This window comes from Agelaius phoeniceus, chromosome 20 (genome assembly GCF_051311805.1).
Source record: "Agelaius phoeniceus isolate bAgePho1 chromosome 20, bAgePho1.hap1, whole genome shotgun sequence".
Lineage (NCBI taxonomy): Eukaryota > Metazoa > Chordata > Aves > Passeriformes > Icteridae > Agelaius > Agelaius phoeniceus.
In genome coordinates this window covers 8,077,689-8,098,960 of record NC_135284.1, presented here as the reverse complement: position 1 = coordinate 8,098,960, position 21,272 = coordinate 8,077,689, and the positions used below count along the sequence as shown (strand labels likewise).

General features: G+C 52.6%; 2 protein-coding genes and 1 pseudogene across 2 annotated transcripts; 1 reads left to right on the top strand and 2 right to left on the bottom strand.

Moving 5' to 3' along the window:
* Positions 1-1,850: 1,850 nt before the first annotated feature.
* On the bottom strand, positions 1,851-7,828 carry LOC129129411 (fibrinogen-like protein 1-like protein). The gene is made up of 4 exons (XM_054647254.2): positions 7,825-7,828; positions 5,565-5,708; positions 4,093-4,155; positions 1,851-2,485 (listed from the first exon to the last, which is right to left on the bottom strand). Exons 1-4 carry the CDS (start codon positions 7,826-7,828, stop codon positions 1,851-1,853), a joined length of 846 nt encoding a protein of 281 aa, XP_054503229.1.
* A 4,195-nt stretch (positions 7,829-12,023) lies between these two features.
* LOC129129410 (fibrinogen-like protein 1-like protein) lies at positions 12,024-15,600 on the top strand. The gene is made up of 3 exons (XM_054647253.2): positions 12,024-12,027; positions 13,082-13,204; positions 14,960-15,600. The coding sequence occupies exons 1-3, from the start codon at positions 12,024-12,026 to the stop codon at positions 15,598-15,600; spliced, it is 768 nt and encodes a 255-aa protein (XP_054503228.2).
* A 2,426-nt stretch (positions 15,601-18,026) lies between these two features.
* Positions 18,027-19,839, bottom strand: LOC129129409 (fibrinogen-like protein 1-like protein pseudogene; annotated as a pseudogene).
* Positions 19,840-21,272: the final 1,433 nt, after the last annotated feature.

Sequence of the window (21,272 nt, the reverse complement as noted above, 5' to 3'; positions counted from 1 at the left end):
CAGCGATCCGGCCCCGCAGCGATCCCGCAGGGCTCCCGCCGGGGACACGGGCGCTGCTCTCGCTCCGCGCACCCTGCACTCGCTGCGCGCAACCCGAGCCCTCTGTGCGCACCCTGCTCCCCGCTGCACGGATCCTGCACCCCATATTCTGGGCACCCTGTACCCCCTGTGAGCACCCTGCTCCCGGTTGTGCACAACTTGTACCCGCTGTGGGCACCCTGTACCCGTTGTGGGCACCCTGTACCCACTGTGGGCACCCTGCTCCCCACTGCACGGATCCTGCTCCCCGCTCTGGGCAACCTGCACCCACTGTGGACAATCTGCACCCCACTCAGGGCAATCTTTTCCCCCCTGTGAGCACCCTGCTCCCTCTCGGCTGTGCACATCCTGCGCCTGTTCTGGGCAACCTGCAACCGCTGTGCACACCCTGCTCCCCGCTGCACGGATCCTGCTCCCCTCTCTGCGCCCTGCGCCCTGCTCTGGGCACCCTGCACCCTCAGTGCACACCCCGTGCTCCCCGCTGTGCACCCACAGCCCTCTGGGCACGTCCCGCACACCGAGTCCCTCCTGCCGCCACCGCGGTTTCACTCCTCGCTGCCCTGCACCCCCTGGGACAGCCTGGGACAGCCTGGGACAGCCTGGGACAGCCTGGTGCCCTGACAGCCACTGGCTCAGGAGAGGTGGGAGCTGTGGGACACCCTGTCCCTGGGACACTCTGTCCCTGTGGCACCCTGTCACTGGCACACCCTGACATCAGGACACCCTGTCCCTGGGGCACCGTATCACTGGGACTCACTGTCACTGTATCACCCTGTCCCTGGGACACCCTGTCACCGGGGCACCCTTTTCACTGGGGCCCCCTGTCATGGTATCACCCTGTCCCTGGGTCACCCTGTCATGGCATGTTTGTGCAGCCCCTTCGTCCCCTAAGGAAAGCTGCCCTACTGGTACCAGGAACTGCTGCCACAGGGTCACTAAATGTTTGCAGGGATTTAGAAACCTAGAAGAAAAATTCCAGGACCCCTTTAACAGCCATGTCTCCTTTCTCTTCCAGCTTCTGACCCTGGCACACGACAGCTGGTCTTCCAGCCAACACAAATCCATCCTGGAGCTGCTCTGCTCTGTGGATCCCCTCCCTATGCTGTGCAGATCACAGGGCCTTTATCACAGTGTAACTGGGTTTAATTTTCTTACATCCCTGAGAAACATTCAAGGCTTTCTCTCTCCAGGCTGAGTAACCTGGTTTAGTGGAAGGTGCCCCTACCCATGGCAGGGGGTTTGGAATGAGATGGGTTTTAAGGTCCCTTCCAACCCAAACCAGGCTGTGATTCTATGATAAACCTCAAGAATCCAGTTCTGGCTCCTGACATGGGATTTCTTGGGTCTCAGGGGAGAAGATCAGAGGTACAGAACAGATGTCATTACTGAAGAATGAGCTCAAGCAAGCATGTTTATTGGATGCCTTATCAAACACTGCAGAGAGGCTCAGAGTACATGGAAATTTGGGGCATTGCTTTCTGTGAGTTCTGGAGACAGCAAGGAAACTCTGATGTAACTCCAGGGCTGTGTGTTTTCCTCCTACAGGGAAGGTACATGTGGAATCCACAAATTTCATCAGTGTTTTTTAAATTCTTGATTATGACCATAATAACAAGGAATCATTGGCAAGCACAGGGAACAGAGCTGAGCAGAGGGGAGTCTGCAATTGGAAAGGGGGACTGTAAAGTGGCATTTCATTAAAGCCCTGCTACCCTTGTGCTCCTCGCTCTGCTCCAGAGAGGCTCACACTCTTTGGCCGTGCAGAGCCTTTGCAGAGTGTCCACTGTGGACAGGAGGAGGAGGAGGAAGCACTAACAATAAGAAGCTGGTTTAATGAGGATAAGAGAGGATTTGCAGTTCCCCTTGCACAGGTTGCCCCATGTCAGGCCCCCCTTGTAATTCAGCCGCACGGAGTAACAGGATGAGTACCACCACCCTCCCTCATAGCTGTAGGCACAGTTCTTACTGTAAGTGTCCTGGTCCTGGTCCTTTGTGGAGAATTTCATGTTGTCGTGCATGTTGTTGGGATTGTCTGAGGTCATGGCATCCCCGGCTGTGCCGTTGTAGGAGCCCAGCCTCAGGCGGTAGCCGTGCTCCTCGTCCTCCACGCTGAACAGGTTGTAGTCTGCGAAGCTGAGGTTGTCTGCAGAGTCCTGGATGACAAACCTGACCTGGTAGACCTTCTGCTTGGCAATCTGGTGGATGTACTCGGTGCCCAGCCAGTACTCGGTGCGCACGTTCCCGAAGCCGAACTTGTAGGTGCTCCAGGCCTCGGCCCAGGTGACAGGGGTGTCCCTCTGGTTCCTCTGGATGACGGTCCAGCCTCCGTGGGTCACGTTCATCTCGCAGTACACCACCAGGTGGTGCAGCCCTTTGGGCTGGATGATGTACACGCCGCTGTGGCTTCCCCGGGGGATCTCACTGCAGTCCTTGGGCCACCCTGACGCTGGAAACAAGAGCTGGTTATTAAATGCCCCTGAGAGTGGGGTGTTTCTTTTGTGTCTGAATCCTTTTGCACACACATTCCTAGGCTGTATTCCTGCCATGTGCTCACAGGAGTAAATAAGGATATTACATGATCAATGATTTGATAAACTCCTGCATGGTCAATGTAAGACTTTATCAAATCAGGGCACCCTCAATGCAGGAGTAATGTGCTCTGACTCCAATGATTCAGAAGGTTGAACAAATGCCTTATTAAGCTGTATTATATTACACTATACGATGTTATTATATAGAATAATATTATATTATTATATATTATATTATAATTAATATAATATAATATATAATGATACATATGATATATTATTAATATATAATATATTACTATTATTATACTAACAATATAATATAGTAATATTATATTATAGTAATATAATATAATATTACTATATTATATTATTACTATTCTATACTATACTATACTCTGTACTACACTACACTATACAAAAGAAAAACCCATGACCCTTTCAGTTATGACACAGCTTTGATCCAATTGGTCTCACAGTCCAAACAACCATCAGCAAAGTCCAATTAACAAATCCCTTTCAGTAAACAATCTCCATAACACATCCCACATGTGCCAAACAACAGGAGCAGCAAGCAGAGATAAAGATTGTGTTAATTCCCTTCTCTCTCTGGGCTTTCTCACTACCTTCCCCGGGAAAAATCCTGGGAGACAGAATTATGTCTCTCTCTGTTCAAAGAGTATGTGAATATCACAAGAGTTGAGCTTCACATCTTCCTAAGACAGGATTCAAACTGATGAAAATGTCTGGTGAGACCAAGCCAGGATCTCTGTCACCCAGGGACCCCCACGCAGGCTGGGCTGAGCCTCAGTGATTTGCCTGTGTCGTGCAGATGATGCATCACCACAGACAAATGCAAATCTGGGGGACAAAGTCACTTGCTGGTACAGCACAAGAGGTTTAGTGCTCTGCCCCAGAGAGAGGGTGGCTGTCACATCCACATCTCTAACAATTAAATCAGTCCTTGGGACCTCAACAGGGCAAAGCCATTGTTGTTCTTTGGCCCTACCCAAGTAGCTCTTTGGAGACTTCCTGACTTGTTGGATTTGATTATGGCCTTTCCATGCCCCAGAGTGTCTGCACCTCATAAACAAACAGCTGAGTGTACCTACACACTGCTGGGAAGGAATTTGCTCCACTTCCAGTACCTCTGTCACCAGCTGTCCCCACCCAGGTAGGACCTGTCTTTGGCCTTAGGGGTTAATGTTGACCTAGCCAGCTCAGTAATTCTGTCACATCCAACTGTGTACTGAAAATAGGAAGTGACTAATCACCAATTCCCAGTAATGAGGCATCACTTTCCAGTTTGGACCTTTATGTGGGAAATTCCCCATGCAAAAGCCCCTCATCAAGTACTGAGCCCAGGACACAGCTGGCAGCAGAGTCCCCTGAGGTTGTAGCTGCAGCCCATCAGAAAATCAACATATTCCTGGCAGTGCAGGTGTAAGACATGGGAGAGTTGTCTGAGAGCTCTTGGTGAGCCCAGTGATGGTGGAAGCCCCCAGGAGATGCAGAGACTCACCATGGCTCACTGGAGGGTGGTGGGCGATGTCCCTGGCCTGCCGGACGTGTCCATCACCATCATCTAAAGTAACACAGGAGACAGGAGTGAGTGTGGTGGTGTTTGAGGGTCCCCAGGATGAGGGAAGAGATGGGAATCTTGACTCCTCAGAAGGCTGATTTATTATTTTATGATTACATTATATTAAAAGAAAATTATATACTAAAACTATACTAAGGAAAAGAGAAAGGCGACATCAGAAAGCTAGAAAAGAATGAATAATAAAATTTTGTGACTGACCAGAGTCCCAACACAGCTGGACCTGTGATTGGTCATCAAGTAGAAACAATCTACGTGAGACCAATCAAAGATGCACCTGTTGGTAAACCATCTCCAGACCACATCCCACAGCCATCAGATAGTTATAGTTTACATTTCTTTTCTGAGGGTTTCAGCTTCTCAGGAGAAAAATCCTGGCAAAAGTATTTTTCAGAAAATATGTCAGTGACAGAGTGAGTGTGGGGAGTAGACATGTCAGAAGCCTGCTAGGAGAGCTCAGTCTTCTCCAGATAATATTTTCCTGTTACTGGTGTTAATTCCAGAGGAATTCACCAATTTCAGGTATCAGCACGTTGGTAATTTGAGGGAATTTACATGGCTTTTAGAGTCAGGCTGATACTTTTATGGTGGAAGGGATTTGGACATACTGTGCAGGGGAAAACCTCTAAAGGTGGTGGCAGCACTGGGAAGATGGGTGTCAGAGTGCAGCAGCAGCAGCTGGGACTTGGGAAGAAGAGGGATTAAAGAGGGAGGGAAGAAATGTGAGAGCAGACAGAGGAAAACTGGCTCAGGTGCCAGGAGCTGGGAGAGGTGTCTGCTCAAAAGGGAATTTGAAGGATGTTGCTGGAAGAGAGGGTGGTTTAGAATGAGTAAATGCAATTCCTTTGCAAGGACATCTCTGTATCCACTGATGGCTGTAAAACACAAGGATCAGTCACAGGCTTATGAAATCACAAAAGCCACTCCTGTCCCCTCTCTACAACAGACAATTCACCCTGCAGCTGCTCAGGTGACATCCTCAAATACCTGCTCCCTGCCTCCCTGCCTCCAGTCTCAGCTGGCACTGTCTCACCTCCTCCATGATCTCAAAACACACTGGAACCATCTTTAACCCTTCTCCAAGGTAGAGCACATGGCCCACAAGACTCTGGGCTTGCCTTGCTGCCAACTTGTCCTTTCTCATGGGATGCTGTGAGCTCTGAGTTTTGGGCTGTTCTTCTGTCCCTTATGGACAGAAGAACTTCATGCCATGCAGGAGATGAGACAGGCAGCAAGCAGAGGGGCACCCTAAGGTTACTCTTGTTCCAGTAGGACACTCAGATCAGTATTTAGTCCTTCCTTGGTGTGACAGAGGTGTGGGCAGGCTGGTGAGGATGTAGGATCTGACTGATCAGGACCTTGTTAGCCTCTCCCTGCTGCAGGGCCATACTTACCAAGCTGGGAGGGCTCTGGGGGAGCATTCATAATGTCATCCATGGTGCCATTGAGGAGGTACAAGTTCCTTATGTCAACATCAGGAAAAGATGCTGCCAGGGCCAGCAGGCAGGTCAAAAGCAGGAGACAAAGGCCCTGGGTAGCTGAAATGGGAAGGGATTGGAAGAAAGAGATCAGAACTCTTCTATTGGAAAGCCACTAACCCCATTCAGAGTAAAACAGGAAAATTAAACTGTGTAGAGCTCCCTCAGAGCCATGAGCCCCATGTAGATGAGTTCATTTAGATGAGCTCTCCTGTACACATTAGCAGGAGTCATTAGTGGTGGCACCTGCTGTAGTGGTATTTGAGACCAAAGAAGTGCCAAAACCTTGTCCAAACTCAAAGTGTCCACAATCAGAAACCCCTATAAAACTCAAGACTTGGGACTAGGCATAACAAGCAGGGTGAACACAGAGGGAGGAATCCCCTTTCTGCCCAGCTCCCATGGCACAGAATTCACAGAATTACAGAATTCACTGAATCACTGGGTTGGGAGAGACCTTCAAGATCATCGAGTCCAACCCAGCCCCAACACCTCAGCTAAACCCTGGCACCCAGTGCCACATCCAGGCTTTGTTAAACACCCCCAGGGATGGGGACTCCACCACCTCTACAGGCAGACATTCCAGAACTTTATCAACCTTTCTGTAAAAAACTTTTTCCTAATATCCAACCTGTATTTCCCTTGGTGCAGCTTGAGGCTGTGTGCTCTGGTTGTGTCAGTGCTGCCTGGAGAGAGAGCCCAGCCCCAGCTGAGCACAGGCACCTTTCAGGGAGTTGTAGAGTGGTGAGGTCACCCCTGAGTCTCCTTTTCTCCAGGCTGAGCACCCCCAGCTCCCTCAGTGGCTCCTCACAGGGTTTGTGCTCCCAGCCCCTCTCCAGCCTCTGGATGTGCTCCAGCCCCTGCGTGTCCTTCCCAAGCTGAGGGGCCAGAACTGGACACAGCACTCCAGGTGTGCCCTCAGCAGTGGTTTGAGCTGGGACTGCCCTGGGGCTGTGGGCAGCAGGACCCTGTGTGTGTGCCAGCAGCATGGCAAATGAAGGCAGCACAGCCCTCCAGGATCAGAGTGGGTCTGGGGTAAATGATGCCCTTTCTGTGGTGATGTTGGTTGTGTGGCTGCTTCAAGGTTTCCATATGAGGACAGCTGGTCAGAGCACTAGGAAAAACCAGCACACTTTTTGCAGTATTCAAGCTAAGTAAAATAGCAGAAAGTTTGTCCTGATTCCTAAGGAGTGGGACACTGTGGAGCTGCCTGCCCATGGGGAATTCTGTTGCTGATAAGACACTCACAGCTCACCTGGCAGATTACCAGTGTGAACCCCTCACTGTTCAAAACCAAGCAGAGCCAACACCTATTGCATTTCCCAGGGGTACCTGGGTTTGGCACCATTCTCTGGGATGCCTGAGAAGGAAAATGATCGTGGATGGCAGCCTGGAACCACTGTGTGGAACCACAGCCACCCTAGAGACAAACACCCCATTCTGGGGATGCTCAGAGATGTCCCAGCCTATCGTGCTGGTTACAGTTTTACAGCAAGTCTTTTAAACACACTTCACTCCAACTGCTTCACTTCTCAGCTCCTGTTGATATACTTGTGTTTAAGGACATGTTTAAAGACATTTTTCCTCGAGGCCCCCAGGGAAGAAATGCTCCCCACCCCTCCAGCCCTTTCCCTGGGACTGGTCATGAAAACTCTGCATAGGAAGGAGATGCAAAGGAGGATCAGCCTCTCGTGGGTGCTGTGCTGGGGACAACAATGTGCCATTGAGCATCTGACCTCCAGATCTGGGTACCTGTTCAATATCACACCTTCAGCAGGAAAATCTAAAAGATCCCTTTTCTACACTAGAGTATTTAACACTTTCTTTGGAGAACTGAAAATTGCAAAGAATGGTAAATACAAAACTTGTAAATTGGTCTGTGTGGTGCTCCAGGGCTACACTGGTACAACCTGGAAATGGCAGAGCATGCAGGCTCAGCACAGGGCAGAGCAGGCACAGACAAGGGCTCAGCACCAGGATATCCAGGGTGTGGGGAGGACAGACCCCACAGCAGAGTGCTGGGACACCCTGTGAGCTGCAGGCACACACAGAGGTGCCATCCCATCCCATCCCATCCCATCCCATCCCATCCCATCCCATCCCCATCCCATCCCATCCCATCCCATCCCATCCCATCCCATCCCATCCCATCCCATCCATCCCGCCCTACACTCACCCATGCTGTCTCTGTGGGGACCTGTGGAGCACAGAGCTGGGTGGTTTTGGCCTGGCTGGAGGGGTGTCCAGCCTGAAAGTTATAGGGTTGGGCAGGTGAGGGGGTGGAGGCATGAGACCCAAAGCTCTGCACTTGTCCTCTGCTTGGCAGCAGGACCAGTGGCTCAGGGCTTATTTGCTCTCCACCATCAAGTGATCAGTCCTCAGGCAATGAAGTCACACAGGTGAAGAGCCTTCTCCAGAGGCAAAGCAAATAATTTGGTGCCAATAAGCAAATGCTTTGAAATGACCACAATTCAGTGTGCAGTGTTTCCCCAGGGAATGACGTTCTTGGGGCATCTCCACAGAGCTCAACTGGTGAGTAAACACCCAGGTGACTTTCACCTCCTGGATGGAAATCAAACATCAGGTGTAAATCACTCCCTTCAGAGCTGACATTGAGCTCAGCAGCCCCTGGGAACCCCACAGACCCTTCAGGGAAGAGGTACTCCAGTGCTCCTGGGAAACTGAGCCCTGAACTTCACCAAAGTCCACTCCAGTGCCTCCTGACACCCCTGCCCTGCCACTGCCACGCTGCCCTTGTGCAACACCCACTGTGGCCCCCCTGGCACCATGGTGGCCCTTGCAGCAATCTCAAGGGAGTTCTGGGCATCATGAAGTGCCACTGATGTAAAATGGTCTCACTTGGAGCCCCTCTCTGCTCTAGGAGCACTCACACCATGGATGTGTACAGAAAATGCCAGACTTCCCTTTTCCCTGGGATGGGTGCCTGCAGTGTTCTGAGTTAGGAGGGCTCCTGCAGCCCAGCAGCCAGAAAGATTTGAAAGAAAGGTCTGGCATTTTCTGTGAGACCATTTTACAAACCCTTCCAGGATTCTGTGTTTTTCTGAAATGCACTGAACAGGAGCTGGGGCCCAGGATAGAGCTGGGTGTTTGGAGAAATCCTCTCTGTGACCTTTCCCCTGCCTGCTTTGCTCATCCTGATCTTCCATGGTGTAAGTGCTCCTAGAGCAGAGAGGGGCTCCAAGTGAGACCATTTTACAAACTTTTCCAGGATTCTGTGTTTCTCTGAATGAGAAATCTTTCTTCAAAGACCATCTTCTTCCATCCCCCTGCCATGGGCAGGGACACCTTCCACTAGACCATGCTGCTCCAAGCCCTGTCCAGCCTGGCCTTGGTCAATGTTTGGTTCTGGAACAGCCACAGTTCTGTTTGTGGCTGCATTCCAGGCTGCATCTGGAAAAATGCAGCCAGGAGGGTGAGGGAAGGGATTCTTCACCTCCACAGGTGAGACAGCAGCTGCAGGGCTGTGTGGGGTCCCTGTGCAGAGCAGCAGCCTCAGCTCCAGAAGGATCCAGCTAGGAGCACCAGGACAGTTAGGGCAGGAGATCTGTGGGGATGCTGAGAAAGATGGGTTTGTCCAGCCTGGAGAAGAGAGGCTGAGATGGGATCTCGTGGCTGCCTAGAGCTGCCTCGTGGCAGGGTGAGGAGCAGGTGGAGACAGGCTCCTCATGGCACTGTGTCCTCTTTGGACACCCCTTGCAAGAAACAGACTGGAGCAAGTCTGGAGGCCACTGGAGGCCACCAGGCTGACTGGAGCCCTGGAGCTCAGGACACACCAGGAGAATTGGAGAGAACTGGGCTTGTTCCTCCTGGAGAAGAGCAGGCTCAGAAGGGGTCCCATTGCTGACAGCAACCACCTTATGGGAGCACACAAAGAACTTATGGGAGCACACAAAGAACATGGAGATTTTTCAAGGATGTCCATGATGGTGGGATGGGAAGCAATGGATCTGAGTTGGAACATGGAAATTCAAGTTAGAAATAGAACTTTTCTTCAACATGAGCTTGATCAAATACTGGGACAGGTGCCCAGAGAGAGGCTGTGGGATTTCTCTTCTTAGGGGTGTTCAAGACTTTACTGGACAAGGACTTGCTTGAGCATGGTTTGGACCAGATGGCCTCCAGAAATCCCTCCCAACCTAAACTGTTCCATCACCCTGTGATTCTGTGACTCTCCTTGAAGGTGCACTGGGAATCATGAGAGCCAACAGACACAAGGGGAAGGAAGGGAAATTAGATTTTTAAAAATCAGCTTGAGTGTGTTCAAAGACAAAAAGATTTAAAAAAAAAAGAAGAGAAGTTATGTGACCTCCATTTCCTGACATTCACAACTGACCCAGATGTGACCCTAAACAGCCCATTCAAGTTTCACTGTTTTGGCACTGAGGCCAAACCCCGAGATCCTCCTGATCCTGGATACCCTGTGTCTCCAGTTCTCTGCAGACCCCTCCCCAGCCCTCACATCTCAGTGCTGGGCCCCCACAGCCAGCCCAGCTGGGGGGATTTGCCCTTTCAGGGTTAACAGCTGCCATGGCCCTCGTGGCTGGTGGTCTGTCCCTCCCAGGACCTTCCCCTGGGCCTGTGAGGTTTAAACTCAATTTAAACTCAGCCCTAGAGCTCCAGTCCTCACCTGAGCCACACTGGGAGCACAAAGGGGGACTCCAGTCCCCTCTCTGTTCACTTTTTCTGGATGGATCTCAGACTTTGTGGATGGTTTATTTCCTGGATGGACTGCTCCCATCTCTGCCACAGCACATTTCCAGCCCTGCCCTCTGCCCTGTGTCCCTTCATCAAGGATCCTGGATCCAGCTGTGTTTGCCTCACATGGAGCCCACACTCAGCCCTTTCTACTGTGCTTGGACCTGGCAGGACAGACATCTCCTCCTCATCTCATCTCATCTCATCTCATCTCATCTCATCTCATCTCATCTCATCTCATCTCATCTCATCTCATCTCATCTCATCTCAATCTCCTCCTCCTCTCCTCCTTGGCTCCCAACCTCTCACCAAGCTGGCACAGGTGACATTGAAGGGTTCAGATGGAACCAGATCAAAAAATCATGGATTCATTAAAGTTGGAAAAGACCTCTATGATCAGCAAATCCACCTGTCAACCCAGCATCACTGTGTTCACCAACAAACCACATCCTCAAGTGTCACATCCACATATTTTTTGAATGTTTCCAGGGATGGTGATTCTACCACTACCCTGGGCAGCCTGTTCCAGTGCTTGACAACCTTTTCCATGAAGAAATTTTTCCAAATATCTAATCTAAAACTCCCCTGGTGCAACTTGAGGAGTTGACTATTGACTACTGACTACAACTTGACTATTTTCTCTCGTACTCTCAATCCAGGAATCCCTTACCAGGGATCCATTACCTTGGAGAGGTCTGGAGGATGCCACTGTCCATCAAGGCCTGCAAGTGGCACTGCTTGGTTCCCACAGCATGGAAAGTTTGGTGGGAACCTCAGCTTGACCCTGGATTGCTGTGAAGAGCACGTGTGAAGCTATGCCATGAAAAAAAGTCTGATCAGAAACCAACACAGAAGAAGAAGGTAGAAGGGCCACGTCTTTATCTTAAATTTGACTTGAAAAGCTTATGAAGCTTCCTGGATCCTGTGGCAGGAGGAAGAGCCCTCCCAAAGCATTTGTCCAGAGAGCATTTTGATCCAGAAGACAGAGAAACTCCTGGTCGGCATTTCTGGGGCTGAAGGTGGATCTGTAGGGACTCACCAGGCCAAAGACAGGGACTGGGGACCCACAGACCCCTGTTTGTTACCTGGAGCCCTGGCTCAGAGCAGGCAGCCTGGGGTGCCAGGGGACACTGCAGCTCTGCCTGCAGGACACTGGCTCCAGCCCAGTGACTGATCCTAAAACCTGCCAGTGGAGAGTTAGTGAGGGGGCAGCTCTCTTGAGGACCTGTCCTCAGCTTTCCAAGGTCGTACTCAGGACTGGTCACACAGACCTCTCCTGCTTTGCTGGTTTCTGTATATCCTTAAAAAGCTGGGTCTCTCCACTTCACTTTGATCACAGCTCTCTGGATTTGGCTCCAAGTGTGCAATTCACATGTAGTGTTTATGTAGGGACAGTCAATAACTGAAACTCCTCAGCATGGAGGGGGTTATTCTGCACTCTCTGGCTGGAAGCACACGTGTCCCTCCCCTCAGCTGTGCCGTCATGGGATCTGGAAACTGCTCCAGCCACAATCTGCAAGTGCCTCCTTGTGCCTCGAGAAATGATGAGTGTGAGCACACGTGGGTGTGTGCAGTGCCTATAAAGGCAGCGTGGACAGCTCTGATGGGAGGGTGCTCCACTGGGTTCCTGCTCTGCGTGGCTGTGCTGGGTGTGTCGTGATGGGTGAGTTTCCTGCTCAGCTACACCTCACTCCAGTGTGGTGCTGGGCTCAAATGAGACCTCACGGGGTGAGTATGCACAGAGAATGATGAGCAGGACAGCAGCTGTGAGCTTCCCTGGGAGCAGGAGGGCTGCCAGAGCAAAGCACCAAACAACACACACACACTTAGTGCCAGCCTGTGCCTGCCCCAGGCTACCTGGGCCATGTGTTCCAACATCCTGCCAAGGGGGGTTAATGTGGAGACCTGAGCTTCTCCTTGGTCCCTTCCCTGCTTGACCAGTGCATGTGGCATGTGTGGCTGCTCAGGGATCCTGCCCCAGGCACGGTGGCATCTCCCCAGGAGCTGAGGGAGTGCAGGGAGCAAAGGGGGGCTGCTGGTCAGCACGCAGGGTTTGGGTTTCTGCATTTCCTCCTGTCTGCTCGGGAGCAGTGCAGTAGGAGCTGTGGGGATGTGTGGGAATCCACAAAATCAGAGGGTTTTGGGAAAGCTGCAAAAGGCAGGCCCCAGAGGCAGGAGAACTGTGATTAGAGCTAAGCAGCAGCCATGAGATTGGTCAGGAGAATTAATTGGTCAGCAGAATATTTAAACTGTAGAAAAGCAAGGACAAATAGAACAATGATCTGTGTATTAACACTTGTCTAGAATAACTCTCTAAGCTACAGAAAAGTTTATCTAGCAAGATATTAGGAAGGTTGAAGCTTAATAATGGAGCTCTGTGCACTGTGTTTTAAAGCTTAGAAGTAGGTATTTTATTCAAAATAAGCAAGCATTGTTTAATCAAAGGTATGTGGGTTTATAGTGATTAGATAGAACTACTGTCAATGTGCTTTTGCTTTGTGTGATTGGTCAAGAAACTTATAAAGTGAGTTGTAACATTAAATTCTTGGTCTGCTGCCTGAAATGTGAGCTGCTGGCATCTTCCCATTGTCATAACCATGGAATGAGGCTGATGCTGGAAAATCAAACAGCTCAAGGCAGTTCCCAGCAGTCCTGTCCCGTTGGTGATTTGTACACAGCCCCCTGCCAGCATCAGTGATGGGCACTTTCCTCCCCAGGGCTCCAGGCTGGGACACCCTGGCTGCACCGGGACCTTGTCCTGCTGCCCACCCTGGTGGTGGCAATGCTGCTGCTCCGCGCCAGCGCCGGCCCCGCCGTGCCCACGGCCAGCCCCCGGAGCGGTGAGTGGGGGACAGGGGGCACACAGGGGCACACAGGGGGACACTCAGGGCTGCTCTGTGCCAGGGAAGGGGAGCAAACACCCAAAGGGATGCACAGCACAGGAACTCCTCACACACACACAACTCCCAGGCCACGGCTTTTACAGCCTGGCTCCTGCCACGTCACCTTCACCCCCTTGGTGGGCCCACGCTGAAACCAACAGGGTTTGAAACCACCTCAGCTTGGAAGGATTGCTGTGCCAAAACACCTCAGCTTGGAAGGATTGCTGTGCCGTGTTCGTGAGGCTCAGTTCCAGGAGGGATCCTCCTAGCTATTTGTTTAGCTCTTGTTGGATTAGAAACATCCCCTTCCTCCCTTCAAGGGACAATTACAGTACCTGCAAGACCCCAGAGTTTCGTGAGTTGAATTGGAACTACCCACAGCAAATTGGACAAAAACCAAGAAAAACAAATTAGATGGCAAATTAGTTTGGCTAATAAGTCATGAGAGATCAGATAAATTATAACAAGCTGGGGGAAGAGACCTCTATAAGACCAAGGCAGAACTAAGCCTTCTTATCCAATGCCATGAGCCCCAGGGAAAACATAAATTTTCATTACAAATCCTCATCCAGTGGAACATTTGGATACTTCTGGTCCCTGCAAGAGCTGCAGCTCAGTATATCAAGGGTATATGGGCCAGACATACTTTGAGGACATAATTGGCAATTCTTGAGATTTTTTTCACCCTTCCTTCTTTGGCAAGAGGCTCCAAATGAAACAGCAAATCATGAGAAATAGGTTCCAGAGCTGTTACAGAGGCTGAAGGTTCCCTGAGGATAAGCCAGTGGAAAAGCCACAGACAGAACCACTCCTTGTTTTCCTGAGTCCTCACCCATCTTCAGAAGCTCCTTGTTGTCCTGACAGACTCATGGACTATTGGAATAATTACCAATATAGCCTGACGGGACGTGCCTGAGCTTGTCTGGCCCTTGGTGCTGAACCAAATAGTGGTGTTTCACCCCACAGACACTTTTGGCTGCCTGGGTGTGTGGTGTTTCACCCCACAGACACTTTGGGCTGCCTGGGTGTGTGGTGTTTCACCCCACAGACACTTTTGGCCGGCTGGGTGTGTGGTGTTTCACCCCACAGACACTTTTGCCTGCCTGGGTGTGTGGTGTTTCACCCCACAGACACTTTTGCCTGCCTGGGTGCTGCAGCTGGGCACTGGGGACAAGTCCAGGCCTGCAGGAGCTCTGGTGGTGCTGGGATGGAGCTTTCCCCATAACAGGGGCTGCTCCTCAGGTTTCCCTCTGGCAGAGAAGCTTTAAGGTGATGGTGAAGGAAAGGAGTCGGTTCTGATGGAGGGTTTGGATCCAGAGCTTTATTCTGGCCCACAGGCCTCTGAATGCAGCACCAGCTCCCACAGAACTCCCTGAGCCCGTGGCTGCTGCTCCTTTGAACCCCGGGGAGAGGGGCAGGGAAGGGGCAGGGAGCCACCAAGCAGGGACAGGAGGGGAGGGACAAAGGGACAAAGGACACCTGGGTGGCCCAATGCCCCCCAGGGGTAGAGGGCATCCTTTGAATCTGCCAATCACTCGACCCCTTCTGGAATGCCAGGACTGACAGACAGTGCTGGGAGGGGTCAGGGAGGGAAAGGAGAGGTGAGTGACACACCTGGGAGGGAATCTGCAGGGGAGGGACACGAGGTTAACCTTGAAATCCCAACACAGCAATGGACCTCCTCTCTCCCCCACCCCGTGTTTGCTGCTGCAGCCTCAGGGTTCCCCCCGGACTGCAGCCGCCTGCGCAAGGGCAGCCCCAGCGGGGTGTACGTGATCCAGCCCGCCCGGTCCCCCCCGCGCGTGGTCTGGTGCGACATGGACACCGAGGGCAAGGGCTGGACCGTGGTGCAGAGAAACTCCCACGACACCGAGCTCACGTGGAAGCAATCCTGGACCACCTACAAGTACGGCTTTGGCAATGTGCACAGCGATTACTGGCTGGGCACCGAGTACCTGCACCTGCTGACGCAGCAGGGCACCTACAAGGTGCGCTTCGTGGTGCGCGACAAAGCCAACGTCACCCACTACGCCGAGTACGACATCTTCAGAGTGGAGAGCGAGGCCAGCGGGTACCCCCTGAGGCTGGGCAGGCACTCTGGAGATGGGGATGACTACCTGACCCTCTACCACCCCAAGAAGGGGGGCATTCATGACAACATGAAGTTCAGCACAGTCGACAAGGACCAGGACCAGTACAGCGGGAACTGCGCCAAGAGCTACGGGGGGTGGTGGTACAACAGGTGCCAGAACGTCCTGCTCAATGCCAAAAACTACATTGTTTGGCCAGGATTCTGTGATAAAGGTGACTGTGCATCCTCCCTCATCCTGGTCAAACCCACAGATGTGTGTTGACCGTGCCCAGCCCCCCGGGAGTGTGGGGGTGCCACCATCCCCAGCTCGGTGCCCCATTCCCATGCCAGTCCCAGTGCACATCCTGCTCTGCCCACAGCTCCTGTTCCCTCACCAGCCAAAACACAGCAGCTCTGGGGCTCAGGAGCCATCACCCGGAGCGCTGGGCACACGGGCAGCTTTGTCCAGTGCCATGATGCTGGCTGGCACTGGGGCACAGGCACTGGTTTGGGGTGGGTGCACCCGCTCCCATCCTGGGGAGGGGGACATGGTGCCAGCTCCCTTCCCCTGCAGTCGGTGACCCCTGCTTTGCCCAGGCCCTGCTCCCTCCCTGAGCCCTGCACACCCCACAGCTCTGCTATCCATGGTGGGAGGAATCAGCTGCAATAAACCCTGGAGCCAGACTGTGCTGCCTCATGTCTGCCTGCACAAGGTGTGGGGGGATCACTCTGCCCACTCTTCAGGGTGGCAGACTTGGGGGAAGCTGTGTTAGGCAATATTCCTTTCAATGGCTTGTTCCAGCCACTGCACACTGGACTGTAAGGCTACAATTAGCCAACAGGGCCAGCAAAGCCCTGATCATGCACAACCCACACCCACAGTTTGCCCCTGTTCATGGCTGGGTCGTTGCTCTGTCCTGGGAAAGAGAAGAAACCACCACAACCTGGAGTGTGGAGAGGGCAGTGGACTCCCCGAGGGTGTGAGTGATGTGGGTCAGTCAGTCCCATTATTCCCTGCTGCAGACTGGGAATGTGTCTATGAAGTTCCCTTGTGATGCAGGGAAGTTTGAACTTGGGGCCTGAAAGAACCCACAGCTCCTCTCCTCCCTCTGTGGAAGGAAAGCTGAGCTCAAGGAAGGTTTGTGGCTCGGAATGCTGAACACCATGGGACTCTGGAGCCAGGGTCTGTGAGCAAGGCCCAAAGGCAGCCTGCAGAGCTGTGGCAGTGCATTGTTCCTGAGGAGCTGTGAGCTCCCAAGGAGCATTCTTTGGCAGCCTTGGAGGCACCTGCAGGTGGGCAGCACTGCTTCATGGGAAGATGGAGAGAGATATGAGGGTGCTGCTGGCTGAGAAAGGCTTCCCAGCTGGAGCTGAGCTGAGAGCAGCACTTCTGGACTAACAGATGTGGCTGCTGGCTTAAAAAGACATTGGTGCTCCAGCCTGGATGCACAGCCTAACAGAAGGGGAGAGGCTGGACAAAGGCTTGGGGTTCCTGGTAAACAACATTCCAGCCAGCAGGGAGCCCTGAGTGATGCTGAGCTGCATTCCTGGGTCTCTGTTGGAAAGAGAATAGCTGCACCCAATGATCCTTGTGGGTCCCTTCCAACACAGAATATTCTGTGGATCTATGAGTGCAGGCAGTGAGACACCTGCTCTGTTCAGCACTGCCAGACAACAGTGCAACAGCCAAACATCCTCCCTCTGCTCAGCATCAGAGACCACACCACAGGCACCATGTCCACAGCTGAACTGTCCACTGCACAAGGTTATCACCACACCAGAGCACTTCCATGCAGACCCAAGCTGATCCAGAATCTTGAAATTCTGGGATCCCTGCCCTGTCAGGCTGTCTCAGCTCTCACACCAGCCCAGACAGACCAGCCACATGGTGCTGGGTGGCCTTGCAGTACTGTTGCACTCTCCCAGTTCCCTCCCAGCATTCACAGGGTTAATGAGGCAGGATGACACTGTCCTGGCTTTCCAGGTCATGGCTGGCAGGGTGCAACTGACCTGGTGCTTCCCTCACACCCTCTGCTTGCTGTTGGCTGTGTGATGCTACTTTCCCTTTTTGGAAGATCCCCTCCTCGGAATGCAACCTTCTTCTATAAGTGAAAGTTTTGCCTCTAATTCCTCACTTGAATTGTATGAAAAAATTTTCCTTTGAAAACTTTTTCTTACTGCACCAGAAGCCTCAGGTGTACTCTGGCAGGAAACAGGCAGCAGTCGCAAGGAATTCCCAAATAAATGAAGGACACTGTGCAGGTCTGAAAGTGATTTTATTCTGCAGGATGAACACAGACTGCAGCAGGGATGTTTTGTGGACATGGCCCATCCTGGGGTCAGTATAGCTTAGGTCAGGTTAGCTGGTGATGCTGTATACTTTCCTGCTGAAAACATCTCTACCCACAAAGCAAAAAGAGCGTAAGACCATGCTAGTCAGGAGGGGTTTAGGCTTCAGAGTTCTCTCCAGAAGGAACATGCTGTGTTTATAAAGATGAGCTCTAATAATATTGCCCCCAAAACCCACCACAGGTGAATGGCCAGAGCCAGAGCCAGGAGCTTTGCTACTTTTCAGGGCAGGAGGAAAACAAAGCAGTTCTTGATATAGAGGAACAACCCTATTCACCCCCAAGGCCCCATCATCAGATGGGCCCCAGCAGGGCACTGGCTGGGCCATGTGCTGCATGTGGACAGAAGGGGGAAGGAGTTCTAGGGGTATGGGGTTGGTTTGATGAGGATGGCCGAGGCTCTGCAGTTCCCCTTGCACAGCTTGCCCCACGTCAGGCCCCCCTTGACGTTCAGCTGCACAGAGTAACACGCTGAGTACCACCACCCGCCCCCATAGCGGGAGGCACAGTTCCCTCTGTAAGTGTCCTGATCCCGATCCTTGGTGGAGAACTTCATGTTGTTGTGCACTTTCCTGGGGTTGTCTGAATCCATGGCATCCTCTGCTGTCCCCGAGTGCGCTCCCAGCCTCAGCCGGTAGCCCTGGGACTCATCATCCAGGCTGAACAGGTTGTAGTCTGCGAACTTCATGTTGTTTGCAGCATCCCAGATGACAAACCTGACCTGGTAGATCTTCTGCCTGGTGATCTGGTGGATGTACTCGGTGCCCAGCCAGAACTCAGTGTGCACATTCCCAAAGCCGTGCTTGTAGGTGCTCCAGGACTCGGCCCAGGTGATGTCCGTGTCGTGCCGGTTCCTCTGGATGACGGTCCAGCCCCCGTCTGCCCCACTCATCTCGCAGAACACCATGATGGGGTGCAGCCCCGTGGGCTGGATGATGTACACACCACTGGGGCTGCCAGCCAGAACCTCGCTGCAGTCCCTGGGCCAAGCTGGGGCAGCACAGAGGGGGACAGAACAAAAGCCTGGGCATCAGGACAAGACCCTGGGCAGGAGGGAGGTTCATCTGGTCCTGGCACGTGGGGGATAACAGCTCTCCCAGCCCAGAGAGGGGGTTGGCCTCAACCCTCTATTCCTTTTCCATAGGGAAGACCAACAGGAGTCAGCCCCATTGAAAGGCCCCAGACTGACTGAGCTATGCTGGTATCAGTCCAAGAGACTGAATACGGGCACCAGTGGGCTCCCCTGGGTCTCCTGAAAAAGGGGCTGTGCCACTACAGCAGGGCCATGCTGGGAGGAAGGTGAAGAGAATCTATAGCCCCTGCCTGTGACTCAGGGAATGGGGAAAAAACGATCCCTTCAAGCACAAAGCCACCCTCCCCAGCCTGCACAGTGCACACACACACACACACACACACAGAGCCCTGCAGCCTGTGCTGGGCACACCTTCACCATCCTCCATCCTAGAGCAGGGCCAGGGTGAGAGACAGTGCCCTGTCCTGCCCTACCCAGAGCTGGCTGAACACATGCACACAACACCAGGTGCCCAAGGGATGTTACCTACTGGTTCTCTTCAGAACACTCGATGAAGTGTTGGAGGGAGATTTCTTGAAGGTGTTTAGGCTTTGAGTGTGCACACAATAGCCTGGTGAAGCCAAGATGAGCAGGGAAGCAAGGAGCAGAAGACACTGAGCTGGTAGAAAGGGACAAGAAGAAAAAAAGAAATGTGACCATCCTTCCCATGGCACCAACACCACAGCTAACAGGAGCCTGTGAGGTGCAGGAGGGCACTGAGCATGCTGGGCAGCATCAGGCTGCTCCCTGCGAGCTGCCAAGCTTGCCAAAGGGGTCACAACCTGTCCTTTCCCCCTTGATCTGCTGTGGACAAGTCAAACACGGGGTAGTTTTGGGCAGAGCAGAGCAGCCAACAACTGCCTGAGCCAAGTTTCACTCCTGGTCCCTGGAGCAGGGGCCTGGCTGGGCTGAACCAGAAGCCAGGGCATGAGCAGGTGGTGCTCAGAGGGGGCAAGTGCCCCTAAAGGGCACCAGTGCCACTGCTCCCCATCAGTGTGCAAGAACCAGAGCACGGAGCCTCTCCCCCTTGCTGAGCTGCCCTACCTTTGCTGTCCCCATTGCTGGCAAGGAGTGCCCACTTCCCAGCCCTGTACTCACCCATTGCTGCCTGTGGAAATGCCCTCTGGAGCGCAGAGCTCTGCACTGGCTGGGCACACAGAGGTTTTGTAGTGCCCTCTGCACTGGGCGGGCTGAGTGGGTCCTGCCTCCCTTTTCTGCTGGAAGAGATCAGGTTGGTTTCCTTTGTGCCTGCAGAAAACACCAGCTGAGGTGGAGGTGCCTGTGGTTCTGGATTGCAAAGAAAGAATTCCCGTGCCAGCAAGAATCCTTGGAATGGTCTCTTCTGCGAGTGCTGAGTGACTTGGATGGAATTTCCCCAAGGAACAGCATATTTGCAAACTTTGAAGAGTATTGCTCAGTAAACACTTGAATGCCACAGTCCCCAGCCAGGTGGAGAGCAAACACAGGTCTGTCCCTGCCTCCCACCACTGCAGCTGGTGCTGCCAGGTCAAGGGGCTCTTGTTTAATCTGCTCCAGTCCAGCCCAGCCTGGATTTGGGTGGAGCAGCAGAGCAGCCCCAAGATCCCCATGGAGGGGAACTGCCGTGGGGCAGTGTTTGGAGCAGCTGGTGTGTTCTGGGGTGCATGACACAGGCAGAGGGGTCTGTATCTGGGGGAAGCAGGAAAAGTCTTGACTCCCCACGGGGACACAGTCCTGCCCTGCAAGGAAGCAGCTGAAGGGCTTGAGGAAAGGTTTCTGTAAGGCAGGTGAGACAGTTGTGGCCATGCAGGGTGAGAGGAAAGCATCTGCCCAGGAATGGAGAGCAAACAGGTGGATGGAGGGCAGAAATGGGGATCTGAGCATGTACAGAGGGGAGCTAAGCATGTTTGAAGGAAAAACAAGGGATTGAGCGTGCACAGAGGGGTGGTGAGGGATATCATGGTGGAACTCATAGGAACTGAGCACCCACAGAAGAGACAGTGGGAGCTGAGCATCGATGGAGGTCAGCAGAGGGAATGTGAGGTGAGAAAAAGAGGGATGTGAGCTTGCCCAGGGGAGAAAAGTCAGCACTAAAGAGATGCTGAAAGAGCCAAAGGAGATCTGAGTACTCAAGGAGGGGGATAGATGAGATCTGGGTGCACACAGAGGGAAGGGGAGGGCATAAAAGTGTACAAGGGGAAAAATGGCAACGATCTGTTAGTGCAAGGAAAACAACAGAGGGGTTCTAAGAGGGCACAGCAAGGGGAATGAAGAGGATATGAAAGCAGCTGGATAGAAATGGAGTGCATCTGAGAGTGGTTGGAAGTGAAGTGAATGAGTAAGAGGGGATCCAGAGGAGCACTGAGAGGGAACAGAGAGAATTTGGAAACATGCAAAGGTATAGTTAAGTTTTAAGGCACTCAGAAAGGATGGCAGGGACAGGCAGTGCACAAAAGTATAAATCTGATACACTATCTGGCACAATAAATCTGGCTGTGTTCAGTGGGAGCTTGTGAGATCACAGATTCCCCACAGTGCAGTTTACCAGCATGGTCT

Bases quoted from the DNA above. Each gene is read 5' to 3' on its own strand.
- LOC129129411 (XM_054647254.2), bottom strand. The intron at 4,156-5,564 runs GTAAGTATGGCC...GTGTTACTTTAG, and splicing joins CCCAGAGCCCTCCCAGCTTG to ATGATGGTGATGGACACGTC. The intron at 2,486-4,092 runs GTGAGTCTCTGC...TCTTGTTTCCAG, and splicing joins CCACCCTCCAGTGAGCCATG to CGTCAGGGTGGCCCAAGGAC.
- LOC129129410 (XM_054647253.2), top strand. The intron at 13,205-14,959 runs GTGAGTGGGGGA...TTGCTGCTGCAG, and splicing joins CACGGCCAGCCCCCGGAGCG to CCTCAGGGTTCCCCCCGGAC.